Source organism: Branchiostoma lanceolatum, chromosome 16 (genome assembly GCF_035083965.1).
Source record: "Branchiostoma lanceolatum isolate klBraLanc5 chromosome 16, klBraLanc5.hap2, whole genome shotgun sequence".
Taxonomy (NCBI): Eukaryota; Metazoa; Chordata; class Leptocardii; order Amphioxiformes; family Branchiostomatidae; genus Branchiostoma; species Branchiostoma lanceolatum.
The window spans coordinates 10,283,773-10,297,496 of NC_089737.1; the positions used below are offsets into that span (position 1 = coordinate 10,283,773).

General features: G+C 38.8%; 1 protein-coding gene across 1 annotated transcript; it reads right to left on the bottom strand.

The window, feature by feature from the left end:
• Positions 1–1,769: 1,769 nt before the first annotated feature.
• Positions 1,770–12,225, bottom strand: LOC136422217 (polycystin-1-like protein 2). Its single transcript, XM_066409862.1, has 16 exons — positions 12,085–12,225; positions 10,852–11,085; positions 10,347–10,559; positions 10,065–10,225; positions 9,560–9,738; positions 9,040–9,191; positions 8,580–8,706; positions 7,675–7,859; positions 7,205–7,319; positions 6,423–6,637; positions 5,733–5,907; positions 4,778–5,353; positions 4,146–4,376; positions 3,891–3,975; positions 3,172–3,410; positions 1,770–3,017 (listed from the first exon to the last, which is right to left on the bottom strand). Exons 1-16 carry the CDS (start codon positions 12,223–12,225, stop codon positions 2,473–2,475), a joined length of 3,573 nt encoding a protein of 1,190 aa, XP_066265959.1. The 3' UTR covers positions 1,770–2,472.
• Between the last annotated feature and the right edge of the window lie 1,499 nt (positions 12,226–13,724).

Sequence of the window (13,724 nt, forward strand, 5' to 3'; positions counted from 1 at the left end):
ATGTGGAAAATTTGAATAAGCAATCTGTTATAAGATGTCACATACAGTTCATCATGTATCCATCAAACTTATTGCGGGTGACAAGGGCCTCCAGCTGTGAAGGACTATGTAACAAAGACATGTTTCATATCTACTATAACCGAAAAGTGAGGAGAAGCAGAATTTATCTAATGATAGTCATATTCTTTTATATCCCTTAACTGTAGTTGTATTTTGTTTTGTTGTGACCTGTACTTAGCCAAGTGTGGCAGAAATGTGCAATAAAGGTCTTCATTCATAATACATTTTTTCATATTCTCTGACATAAATGCATAAACCTAATCTATAGAAGCATAGGTTTTTGCCCCTATGTTACTACAGCTGGCTGCACTACCAATCGAATCCTAAACATTGTATGTACATTGTATGTGCATTTTATACAACAGTTGAAAATAGGCATCTGAAAAACGCGTGTGCGTGTGTGTTATTTTTTTTCTCCGGACCTTTAGAATGGCTTCTAGAGAGATACCAAACAAAAAGTATTCTAGATTAGGGTCCCTTTGCATTGGTTTCTTAAAATATTGTTCTAAAATTTTGGGTTTGGTATGTTATGTTATATTATGCACACTAGTGTAACACATTGGTGCCTTACAGAGTGATGCAGAGAGTGATGACTACTCTCTTTATATATACGTTGTAATTAAAGTAGATTGCATTTGATGTAGCGTTATAGTAATTAGAAATTTCCTTAGATTACAATTAGCCTAGAAAAACAACCCTTAGTCTGTATTAGTTCCATGTTGCAATGGCCATAGATCACACTAGATATAGTATTATAGTAAGTAGTATATTCTTATACATGTATAGAACTAGATTGTTACCATGTTGTCTGTAATTTGCCATACATTGTCACTGATGCAATTGTTGTGCAATAAATCATTCATTCATTCATTCATATATGCATTTACAATCCTTATATGGATGAGTGGATGGATTTATCGCATGTACTGTATTTCCAGCTCGGAAAATTGCACGTCACACAATTTATTTTAAGAGGATGATAATCTACTATGACAAGTTACACGATGATATTTTGTATTTCAAATTTTATTTGGACTCATATGTGTGTGTGACAGACGGAATAAGGTGTTTTCGGACCGGGTAACCATGGCATTTATCTTTAGCACACAAACATAGTATGATATTCATAGAAATAATTCAAAGATTTTTTTTTGTAAATACGAAAAGAACCAGGTAGCAAAGACCTGGTGTTCATCCCAGATAAAAGAAAATAGCAACATGAATATAGATCCAAATAGCAGTTACTCAAGCAGCTGGATAATGTTTGGAAACCGTCAGATGTTTTGTCAAAATTTATCCAATTGCTTTACTAACTGGATTCGGCGTATATCATCACTTGGATGCCTATCTTTCATTGAAGTATGAATGTATGCTGTTTATATGGTAACGCTAAGAATATGAACCATTTAGTCCCTTGGTCATTGCCAAATGTATTTAGATACATGTTTTTTTATATGAAAACATGCAAGTTTAAATTTTGCAATTGTTAACGTTGAAGTCGTGTTTTACTGCACCCCTGCCTCCTTCATACGAAAGTGCCTCACGTGGCCGACGGTCCATTTGCCTACAATACTCGTTCTAACAGCATAGGCGTTTAAATAGTAGTAATTCATTTTTATTGACAGATATCGCATCTAAGGCAAGTGGGTACTCATTATCTCAACGCGTAAACAAGACACGAAACAAAAAATTGTATTTGATACCACATGTTTCTCCTTTAATTATGTGTTGGAACCACCGCTAAAAGGTTCTATAGCAATAGCACAAAACTGTGCAACATTGTGGTAATTTAGTGAATATCACGTAATACTGCAAAAGCCATTAAATTGTTTTTTTCTTCGAGGAATGACGTGAAATATTGTTCTTAGAATTAGACGCCTTTATATACAGATTATTTCTTAGGATTAGTATATTGTAATTAGTATACATGTAAGCTTAAAGCTGTTTTACTGCATGAAGCGAGCACTAAATGTCAAATATGAAATATGTAATTTAAAGTGAGTTATCTGCATCCAACTCACACAAAACGAATCCTTTCACCACCATATATTTATCTGATAATTCTTTTTACAAATACATCGTTATCAAATAGTTTTACCACAATATTTACATGATAATAAGTTTTTACAAATATATCCATATCTAAGTTTTCCGATAATTCAGAATAGTCCCAGGTTATCTAGCGTCTTCTATTTACAAACGACGAATTGATTGAAACATATATTATACATACGAAATTGCACAATATTAAGCAAATTTATAAACAACTCATGGCAAATAAAAACAAGAACTATAGCTTGATATGAGCATCAAACGCTTGCCCATAATACGATTCTCAGAAATCATTAAAGGTCTGCCCTCTATAATAGTTCAACCAACGCACGATTTTTGCCTACAACACACGTCTGATTACTACATTACGTTGTCTTTCTTGTTCACGCGGCGTGCTGCCAACTTCTGTCGCAGTTTGCTTTCGAACAGGCGTCTGGCGCTCCTCTGTCGTCTCTCCAACCGTGCCTCCTCCGCTGCGTGTTGGTCCATCAAGTCTTGAGCAGTGTCCACGATGGTCTGCTTCTTTCCACCACTCTCTAGCTGAGACGTTCTTCCTCTCGCCGCTAGTTTTCTTTTCAGCATCGCTTCGGCTCTCCGTCTGCTCTCGTTGTGCACTTCTTCGAGCCTTGCTGCATCGTCTTCATGAGCCTTAAGGAGGCTTTGAACTTGTTCATGAGCATCTGATACTGATTGAGCTACAAGCAATGAAGCTTCCTCGTTGATTACATGGCATGTATCTGGAGACACTACGGTAGGGTGATGTCGTGGTGTGTCATCATGTGAGAAAGACACATCTTCCGTACTTTTAATATTAGGCCATACGCACTTTGTGACGTCTAAGGTGTCGTCTAGAGAATCTTCTATCTTCTGCAAGTTTGCCTTTAGCTCGGAAAGCTTCTCTTCACCTGTACAAAAATAAAGTCATTAATTATGTACGAGTAATTTTATTCGTTAATTAAGGTATAGGCAGATGAAAAATTGATATACTTATTCGGGAACGAATTCATTGCGTTTTTCTTAGATTGCAATACGTTTCTTCAAGTAAGTACGTTTCTTCACCTGTTGTTTCTTTAGTCGTGGGAGGGGAATGGATCCCCAACATTTCCTTCAAGCTTGTCCAGATGTAGTCTACTAGATCCTGGTCATAGTCGTCGTCAATTGAGTCACCCAAAGCAATGGCGTCGCAGATGATGGTCACAAAGAAGTTGACGAGTAGTATGAAGATACAGATCACAAACATACTGAAGTAGACCGGACCAACATATCGGTTTGCCTCAAGTATCTCATCCACGACCCAGCTGGAAAAAAATGGCATCAATAACAAGGTATTGGATTGGTTACACAGTTTTGAAATCAAACAGCTCAATATATTCTTCTAGCTTGCGCCAAAAAATATTATCTGGGTGTCTAACCTTCAACGTATTTCTGCAAGTACGCGGTTAATGTCCTCTACTGCGAGCATATCGATCTTTAACACTCCTTAAAATATATAAAGGTCCCATTCTGTAAGTTGGTATGTTTTATTATGTTTCATTCGCGTGCGCTTTAATGTAAAATTTCCGTCACCTTTTCGGTGGTTCATATAGCGTGAATTGGATTCGCTACCCGAGCATCCAATAAATGTGTATGTTAACAAAGATCACTTATGTAAACACAGAAGCAGAACCCTACAATGTATATTGATATCTACATGTATTACTGGTATACTATTTGTGTGCTTTGTAGCGTACAGATGGTAGTGTCCCTAGTATGAAGTAAGAAGCTTGGTGAATTCTAACCTGCCCAACAGCATCTCAAACAAGGCGAGATTGGTGTGTATGACATTGCTGAAGGCCTTCATGTGTGTCCCAAATACCACCATTCCTATGTTGGAGAAAGAATTTGTTACTAGATGACAATGACAGTATAGAAAGGCACGGTGAATTGCATACATTGCAGGTAATCACAGACACACACAAAATATACCTTGTGTTTCAATAGGTAGTAATGTAAATAGCATTCACTGTATTGCAGCTTAAAGAGTATTTTATTACCGGAAGAGCTGAAGGCCATAAAAGCTATGGCACTTATGATCGAAAAGCCAGCCAGGTCCTTCTTCATGACACCTGGTAGAGCAAGAAAATGGGCGATGGTCTTGTTGAACTTGACCATCCGCAGTATCGTCAGTGTGTTAACAAAGACTAGAGCAGCGAGCACGTATTTCAGGGCGTCATCCCACCAGAAGGCTGACCCAAAGTCGATGAAATGATCTATCCCAAGTTCACCTAAACGTGTTTAGTGGGGTAAGACAAATTATTAATCACGCGACAATGTCTTGTGAAGGCAAGCGTGAATAGTCAAAGTTTATTCCACAACAATTTCATCAGGTACAATGTATGGCAAATAACAACTGCGAAGTAGTATTAGCTACGCATGTCTGTAGTCGCTATGCATCAGTTCCTGATGCTCGCGAATGATTGATTGAAGTATTTATACTAGTGCACTAATCTAACATTCAGTTTTCCATTGTCAGCTAAATATTCCACGAAGCTGGCTAAAAGTGGAAGTTTTAGTCGACGTGTTATCCATGACATACAATTTCTGCAGAGCCATGGAAAACAGAAACCTAGCGTTTTCCGGATAGTGATTTTCTACTACATTGTATATTGATAAATATGTTACTAACCTGTCGCCTCCACTATCTTTCCCAGAGCTGCAGATGCGAAGTGATATCTAATCCCAAAGGCACAGATGACGGCTATAGATCCCAATATGCTGAAAGACGCCATCAAATTCCAGACGGAACCGAAAAACTTTATTCCCTCCTTCTTGATATCAATCCCCTCTTTGATAAGGCAAATAAAAAACAGCAATAGAAAGAGAATGTGGGCCGCCATCACGCCATAATCAGAGACGTTTTGGTACTGGAATAGCCTGTGCGTTCCTACAACTGTGGATGTAGAAAGATGGCCAATACCGTCCCGATGGACGGTCATTTTCAAGCTGCTGAATAGCTTACGAGACGGGTAGTAGAATGACAGTTCCAGAACCAGCCGTTTTGTGTATTTGTCTATCCAATGGTTACGCTGAAGGTCAGACAAAGTGGTTGTAGCCTCATTTAGGGCGATGGGAAGTTCCATGGAGTATTCTGAGATGCAGTCCGGATCGTATGCCACCATCCCTGTGACATTAAAATGCCAACATGACGAATTTTTGCTAGCAACCACCCAGCCATTTTGGAAATCGTCTAGTTCCTTAGTATCTGCAAAAGGTAGAAAACATAACCTTTAACTATCAACACCTTTTATAGTGATACATGTATGATACTGATGTCTAAGTTGTTCTAACAATGATGAAACATATATTGATAAGGAACGACAAAATATTATGGGCTATAGAATGTATTACTTTCAGTGAAGTGGTGTTTAAACTCACAATCATCATTTGCAAACTAAATAGACATACTGGAAAACTACGTCAAAAATACTTACTCAAGCAACTGGGTAAGATTATGAAACTCCAGTTGCTTGAGTAACTATTTTGGCGTATCTTACTACCTGGTTGTCTAACCTTCATCAACGTATACTAGAAAACTATCTAACAATCCAATGAATAGAGAACAGTCAAATAGCAATACAGACCTGGCGCCTCCCTCAGTTGAGTAAGGCGTGGCGGACCGACTCGGAATGATTCGGTATAAATCGGGAACTGTCGGTCTAGGTACTTCATCTTCCACCCATTGTACCAGAACGACGGGTACAAAACAGGCAGGAGGATCTCCTCAGTCCACGCCCAGAAGTCCTCAGGAGTCGTAATCTGTAGAAAATAAACGATTACACCTATTTTTTTGCGTAAAGAATGTACATGTAATATCTAACAAAAATTTCTGAAATTATTCAGTCAAGAAAAAAATCCGTAACTCGAACGGAAGAACCATTGTTTATGATAGAGCGTGGGGCTTTTACATGCTTGGTATGTATTGTGATGCTGATAGTATGTACTTGGTACGGTGTTTCAGTAGTCCTCTATATAGATAACAATCTTTATTTTAAAAAGTCCAGCGTCTTTCGTTAGGTATTCTATAACTATACAAACCAATTAGATGAACACAAACAAATATAGCATACGTAAAAGCATTTGGATTAATCAACATGCTAAGTTTGACGTGTTATTTGTCACTACTCTTTCTAAGGTCTAAACATCTTTTGATATATTTACCTTTTTGTACAAAGTAATCATAAGGGTTATCTCCTTCTATGTAATTGAATTCATCTATAGAATGGAATGTATATATCTCTATCAAGCAAGCTTTGAGCGTTATCATACCCTACCGAATCAAAATCTTCCGTTAGCCTGCCGGACAGAGTCTGAGACGCGTGGAAGGCATACGGGTCCTTATCCTGCTGACCAATGAAGAACAGAACAACAACAAATAGGAGCAGGACGCTGTAATCTTTCAGGAGCAAGATAAATTTTTGCCGCTGCTCGTTCTTTCTTTTCATCCTTTGCACGGAGGCCACTCTCGGTGGGTAGACCTTCTCTGGAGCTAAAAGGGTAAACAAAAATACATGGCTTAAAATATTTCAATGGCATTGATAAACGTCCATTGATCAATTTGTACCATCCTTAAACAATCTACAAACATATGGATGAACTTGAAACGTCGTGCATATATTGACAAAACATCACAATATTATTATGCTACCTACACATACTGAAGTGCATGTGTAAATTAGATATTGGTAATAAAAGGGAAAAGCATTTTGTGACGAATACCTAAACTATGATATACGGCGCCTTCCACTATGGGGCTATCACGCTGTGACCTCGCTGTGTCCAAAATTGAATTTGTTTCACCATTGATTTGATTATTAAAATATTATGCAAAATGTATAAGTGTGGCTAAAAAGGCAACAAAACACAAAGCTTAAAAAGATTCGTTTATTTTAATCTATTAAAGTATGCGATTCGTTGAGCGCCTTGTCATATCGCTCGGTCGCAATGCGGTCGCAGCAAGGTCGCTGTTCTAGCGGAATAGCGGAAAAATATCTTGTTATAAAACAGTTGCAAAATAGACCCTAATTGTCTGATGAATATTAAAACATGGCCCTACCTTTACGGCCCAAAAGGTGTAAACGTAATTCTTCTTTCTTGATATTGTACGTCCTCTGCTTGCTAGAAGGCGCTGGGCTGCAGACCAAGGCAGCTAACAGCGCCAGAAGGAATATCTGTTGAAAAATGTTGAAAGTGTTTTCTTTTTAGATTAATATCTGGAATTATTTATTTACTAGATGGAGTGTAAAGATCAATCATCTGATATACAAATGTAGCAGTCTCGAGGTGTGGAAAAAACCGGAATGAATAAATAACACACAGAGCTAACAAGAAGTGCAAAATTGAACAAAATGGAACGAATTTGAAAGAAATGGAACGAAATATAAAGCATAATGAATATAACGCGTTTTATCTATTAGAAATTTACCCAGAACGAGGCAAGATTAGATTTTTACAGCGTTGTTTTGTTAGTGTGACTAACTTATTCTCTCAAGATCTGCGATTGTTACCAACGGCTTTGGAAAGTACCTGGCCAGTCTCCACGACAAGACTTGATAGACAAAACGACAGGAAGAAGCTCTTCAGCCATGCTTCGCTCTTCTCCTTTCCCCAGTCCAGACCATACATGATGACAAAAAACGAGGAGGCGATGGACACTACCACCACTATTAACCACGCCACGTACTTCGGCCAGCGTGACAGGCGTTTTCCAGCTGGCCGTGGTAAGGAAATAAAGAGCACAATGAAATGGTTGATCATTTGATGAAGGTTGGACATCTAAGTAGTAAGATATGCCAAAATTAGTTACTCAAGCAACTGTTTCAAAATTTTATCCAGTTGCTTGAGTAACTATTTTTGGCGTGAATTGTCGCTCAGTTAATGCCATGTGGCAAAGAAAATGAAAGCGTAACTAAAATCAAAAGACTGTGTCAGGAATTGCCTATTGCTGACTTACTGAAGACCGAGTGATTCGGTTGAAAATTCCGGCAATTGAATTTTTTTTAGTTGAAGAACAGTTTATTTCTAATTATCTGTTGCTGACTTGTTGGTTGATGAATATTCTTGTAACAGCTAACATTTAGATCTCCATTAATAGTAATTTGCAAGGTAACATAAATCTGCCGCCTAAGCACAGTTGTTAAGATATACAGGAGTGTATTATACTGAGGGACCTTGGGTTGGAGATCTGTTTGGACGTATCTTTTCAGGGTGGCGTAATTATGTACCTTGGTGGAATTATCATAATATTTGTATATATCAATGGTATTCTATGAAAATTTAAAAAAAGTCGCATATACATTGATCATTATTGCGCTGGATTCTTGGAGCTGTGATGGGAACTGGAATCTGGCGTACTTATGTACCTTGGTGGAATTATCATAATATTTGTATATATCATGATTTTCTATGAAAATAATAAGGAAATAACCTACATTGATTCTTACTACGCTGAATTCCTGGAGCTGAGACGGGAACTGGTATCTCCTTTCGGAACAGTAGAACCGGTACCACGGTGACGGGTATCACAACAACAGTAGTCACCAGGCTCACGTACAGCTCCTTTTAGAGAGTTTAATAATTATGAAATTAATCATCATAATAATCATCAAAAATTTAAACGTGGCTTCTATGTTGAAAAATAAGTAAATGTTCATTAACCAACTGTTCTAACTAAACCCTAATTTTAAGAAGAATGGATTTTCAATTGTTAAATGCCTAAATGGGTTAGATGTACATATTAGTTCTTAAACTGTGTTAACACTCAATGAGGTATGTCATCAACACTTGGGCATGCAAGGGTCTTTAGTAATTAACCGACTGGCATGGATATCCCCTTCCCCTATCTGGGTTAGTCGCGTGCGCTTTTGAAGTAAATCAAACGTTGCCTCTTACTTGTAAGGTGAATTGCACGAATCCCAGGTTATACACGATGTTAGTGATGGAATCATCGTTGTCATCCCTGTACCACATGGCGCTGGCCAACATCATAATGTTGGCGATTGCCAAGCAGCACGACAGTCGTTCTGCCTTGGAAAAGCTGGACCCTACGGAAAAGGTTAAAATAGATTAAGCTCACAAAAATAAATTTCTTTGATATCTCATTAAAGTGATTATTTTTCATCCATACAATTTGTAAAAAATAAGTTCAGTCCCATACCATTTACCAATTAGTATGAGATATTTCATAAAAAGTACAAATAATCGACGTTGCAACCAAGACGGGGGCCGATATAGATTGCCGGACACATTTGACCTGCTGACGTTTTACATCATCTTATGTTATGTGGCATAGGTTTTGGGACATTTCAACTTGAGAATGATCAGATGACTGAGCAAAAGCTTAACTTTGTTCACGGAAATGGCGTTTGAACTCATCACACAAAATAAAGCAATGTTTAACATCATTCAATACCTTCAGGTGACACAACAGGAGATGTCCACAAGTGTTGGTCGTAGAACATTGCGTTAGTGTTCTCTCGTAATAGTGTGTTGAAAGATTGCAGTTGTTCCACTGTCGCCGCATGTAGAACCTTTTGAACTTCGCAGTCACCTCTGACGTCAGACAACCAGTCATAACAAACAAACTGGTATCTGCAAACGATATTGAATAAAGAGGTGAACATATGTTGCTTTAGTCACAGCCCTTCCTGACGATAAATAATAACAAGCAAAACTGGCATACATATGTTATTTGTTCAAATTATATCTTTGAAGCCGCAGGCTATTTGTTCGGCTGGTAGTTCCCTCTTATCTGTAAGTCATGGCCCGCAATTTTAGCCAGGTACGGTAAAGTAGATATTGGGTTCTCACATGATTAGAAACTAACAATATACTGAAGACCACAACTGCTGTGTACAGAATAAGTAGCAACACAGTTTATAGTCATGAATCTAAAAAGCGAATTGAATGCATCTTACGTTATGTCTGTTTGCATGTCCTTTACAATTATGTCTCTCAGGAACCAAGACGCAGTGTCACCCCCGCCAGCGTTGTCGTGCCAGATATGTAGTAGTTCCAAATGACCCAGTGGCTCTTTCATGGGCATGACGAAGTCATACGACCCGCCGCGTAGCAATGACTGAAAAAGAAACTATGTAAGCATTCAACAATAGTTTAGTGTTTTAGTTAGAGGCCATTTACGATTTGGAATCGACCAGTTGCAAGCAATTTGAAAAGAAAAAAAAAACGACCAGACATACTTCTCCTCCAGGATTCAACGTTTTGACTGCCGTCTTGCACTTCGATCCAAATACTTGGAGACCAATCCGTGCCGAGGTGCCAGCACCAAACATGGAGCCAGTGTTGACAGTGATCTGGTAGAGATGTGGGGCTGGCATCCTGTCTGGAGGGAGGATTGACAATTGTTCCAGCTGTTTCTTTCTGTTGGGATCTGTCGAGCCACCACTCTTATCCTGGTCCAGAAATATAGGAGTAAAAATGTAAAACAAAAGGACTATAAATATGGGAGCAGGAAAACATACTTCCGTGAACTATCTAGAGTTTGTGTGTGTGTATATTTTGAATGCGATAGTGACGTTTCTTTGGGACTTCAATAACTACCAAAATATTAAAAGTCAGACAAGCATATCAAAAGATCTTGGGTTATAGGTGCGAACACACATACACAATTAGAAGAAGAACCCAGTCGGAGGTAAATACAGCTGTGGTCGTCGTGATGCTTACTAGGAAATACGCGCTACTCACCCTAAGACGCTGAAAATCCACATTAAGGATGATCAGTAATAGAAGGTAGAGAGCCCACTCGAAGACAACCACGTAGAACACAATGTTGTTTTCACTCAGGATATTGGGATTTCCGAAGATGGTGTCGAAATCAATGGAATTTGGAGGAAAATGTACGCTTCCACCAATGACAGCCTTCGGTCTGGGAAAGCTGCAATTACACCTGATGGCACTATTGGATAAATCCATGAGAACCTGGAAAAAAAGAGGAAGAATAAAATTGAGTAAAAATGCTTATAAACCTTGAAGAAGTTTGTATTTTGCACCTTACTTTAGCATGAAATTATCTTTTTTTACAGCTTCAAATGGCAGTTGGGGAGAGACATGAATGGTTTCGGTGTAACAAGTCATTAGGTGGGATTTATTAACCGCCGCGAGGTAGGTGCGTTACACCGACTGGCGCGGTTGCCATACTGGCTGACTAATTCTATATCAGGTATTTGCATACAAGGCTGTAAGCTATTGTACAGTGACAACGGTAGGCAGTATTCCTATGTCAAAGTGCTAAATAGACACAAAATTAGATTATGTTATAATGCAACTTTGCTAGTTTTGGTTTACCATTTCAAAAAATAGCAGTTGATGTAAGAGTAGAAAACAAAGGTATATTACATCTTATCTTATTACGTTTTGACTATTTGTTATCCTGGAAAAGAAGAATAAAATTTAATCTTTACCACTAATCTGTATCCAGTGGTGAAGAGTCAATTTATTTTTCATCTTATCTTATTATATAAATACAGATATTATGTGGCCATCGTGGCGTCCGTGTGGCGCAGTGGTAGATCACTCGGCTGTCAAACAATGGGTCCCCGGTTCGTATCCCGGTGTGCCCAGAGACATGTCCGGACTTGCGCCCCGACGTTGTGCCCTTGGGAAAGGCACTTAACACGACTTTCCTCACTTCACTCAGGTGTAAATGAGTATCTAGCTCATCTAGGGTTAGGAACGTCCCTCGGATAGGACGTTAAATGGAGGTACCGTGTTTGGGGAGAGCCACACCCCACGCACGTTAAAGAACCCACCACACCTTTCGAAAAGGAGTAGGGGCATGCCCCGGTGTGCGATGGTCCAAACCTTACAGTCCGATCTGGGATGACATCTTGAAAAGGTGATAGTTCACCTGTTATGTCAATCCTTCCACAAATGTGGTAAATCAAAATAAAATGGATAAATAAATAAACATTGACTCACCCCGCAGTCGTCGCTTCCCCACTTCTCTGACGTATATTCCCAGCTGAGACAACTCACTGTTGATGCCTTCAATTCGTAATCTTCAGGCGATGGTGCAGCTTTCAGTCCGGATCCTAAACAAATCGATCTCATAAGTATCATTAGTACCTATTCAATACAGACTACATGTAAACCCCAATATCCCCAATTAATAAGAATTTAAATATATACTATAATATGTTAGTGGGTAAATTCGTCTTCCACTCCCTCATGCAAGTTGTAGTTTGATCAATTTTGTTTTGGTTTTACACATGAAATCAGCGAACAGCTGTCGTGACAGCGCTATTCTATATTCAAATTCACTGCATGTAGAATTATTTGTTTATCATCTGCAAGAATATTCGGCTGTGATAGATAGAATACCTGATGTTTGTATCCCAACGTACAGTTTCCCCCGGCGTCGATCGATATTAGGTACCCATGTTCGCAAGCTGCGTGTTCCTCGATGCCATGCCAGAACAACCTCATCCTCCGCGACTGTCTCCATGTCGTCATAAAGCTCCTCTGTTGGTGGTGAATCGTAACGGAGGAAGATCCTGTAGCTTGAAGCGTGATCCCACCACGAAAAATGCATCACAACAACAACTGAAACAGCCGGTACGTCGAATGCATGGTACGCCATGGTCATGTTGCTACGTCGTCCCCTATTGGTAACATTAACAGCCAACTGCGTTCCACCAAATCCACCTTCCTGTAGCGCTCTGCGTCGACGCCTTGGTTGCTCTGTTAATCCTAATGCTAAAGGAATTGAGACATCCAGGTGCAAAGCGCAGTGGTCAAATTGTTCACCTTCCAACCAGAACATAACGATGGGCGTGGTGACGTTCTGCCCAAAGGTGGATGCGTTCCAGGCAAACAGGTTTCTCTCCAAAACTATCATCTATAAAAATATAAAAATATGATTTAACTTGCGTTTGCTTGATCGAACAATTTTTTAAATGCTCTCTTCCATGTCAACTATTAGAAATTGGGTAATTTTGTCAAGGAAAAAATGAAGCATGATTAAAAGACATTGCTTACATTTGGTCTGATAGTTTTTCATTCTCTTTTCAAGTGCGTTGTTTTGCATTGATATTTGTTTGCAGTCTAATATGTACTAATACATTGATGCATGCATTTCAGCGATTTGATCTGGCTTGATTTTATAATGTAATGTAATGCAAGGCAAAGGGAAATTATAAAAAGGCAAGCAAACTGACCGTAGCTGTACTGCCATTAAATGAACAGTTTGTGGCAGTTGCAGACATGTTGACTTGGCCCCCATTAATCATGACGTCGTTACTAGTAGTAGACCTTGCAATCACGACAGTGACGTTGTCGTCTTTAAATGCAGTAGCGTATTCGTCCGAATATGGCAAAATGGCCAATAAAGCGTTTGCTGCTTTGTCGATGGCTTCCGTCAAACACAAACCAGCGTTACGAAGCTGTAAATGGAAGGTGAATACAGATTTTAATATAATTTTCGATTACCCAAATTGCCTATCTATTTTCATATTTGTGTGAAATACATTGAAATTATACGCAAATTAACAACCACTCATGATCAAGCAAATAAATGAAATCTGGAAACGGTCAAACGTTTCTGACGGTATCCGCTGTCT

Excerpts from the sequence above, each read along its gene's own strand:
- LOC136422217 (XM_066409862.1), bottom strand. The coding sequence starts at position 12,225 with ATGATACTTATGAGATCGATTTGTTTAGGATCCGGACTGAAAGCTGCA. Across the intron at positions 10,226-10,346 it reads CGTTGAATCCTGGAGGAGAA|TCATTGCTACGCGGCGGGTC; the intron begins GTATGTCTGGTC and ends TTTCTTTTTCAG. Across the intron at positions 3,018-3,171 it reads CACGACTAAAGAAACAACAG|GTGAAGAGAAGCTTTCCGAG; the intron begins GTGAAGAAACGT and ends ATTTTTGTACAG.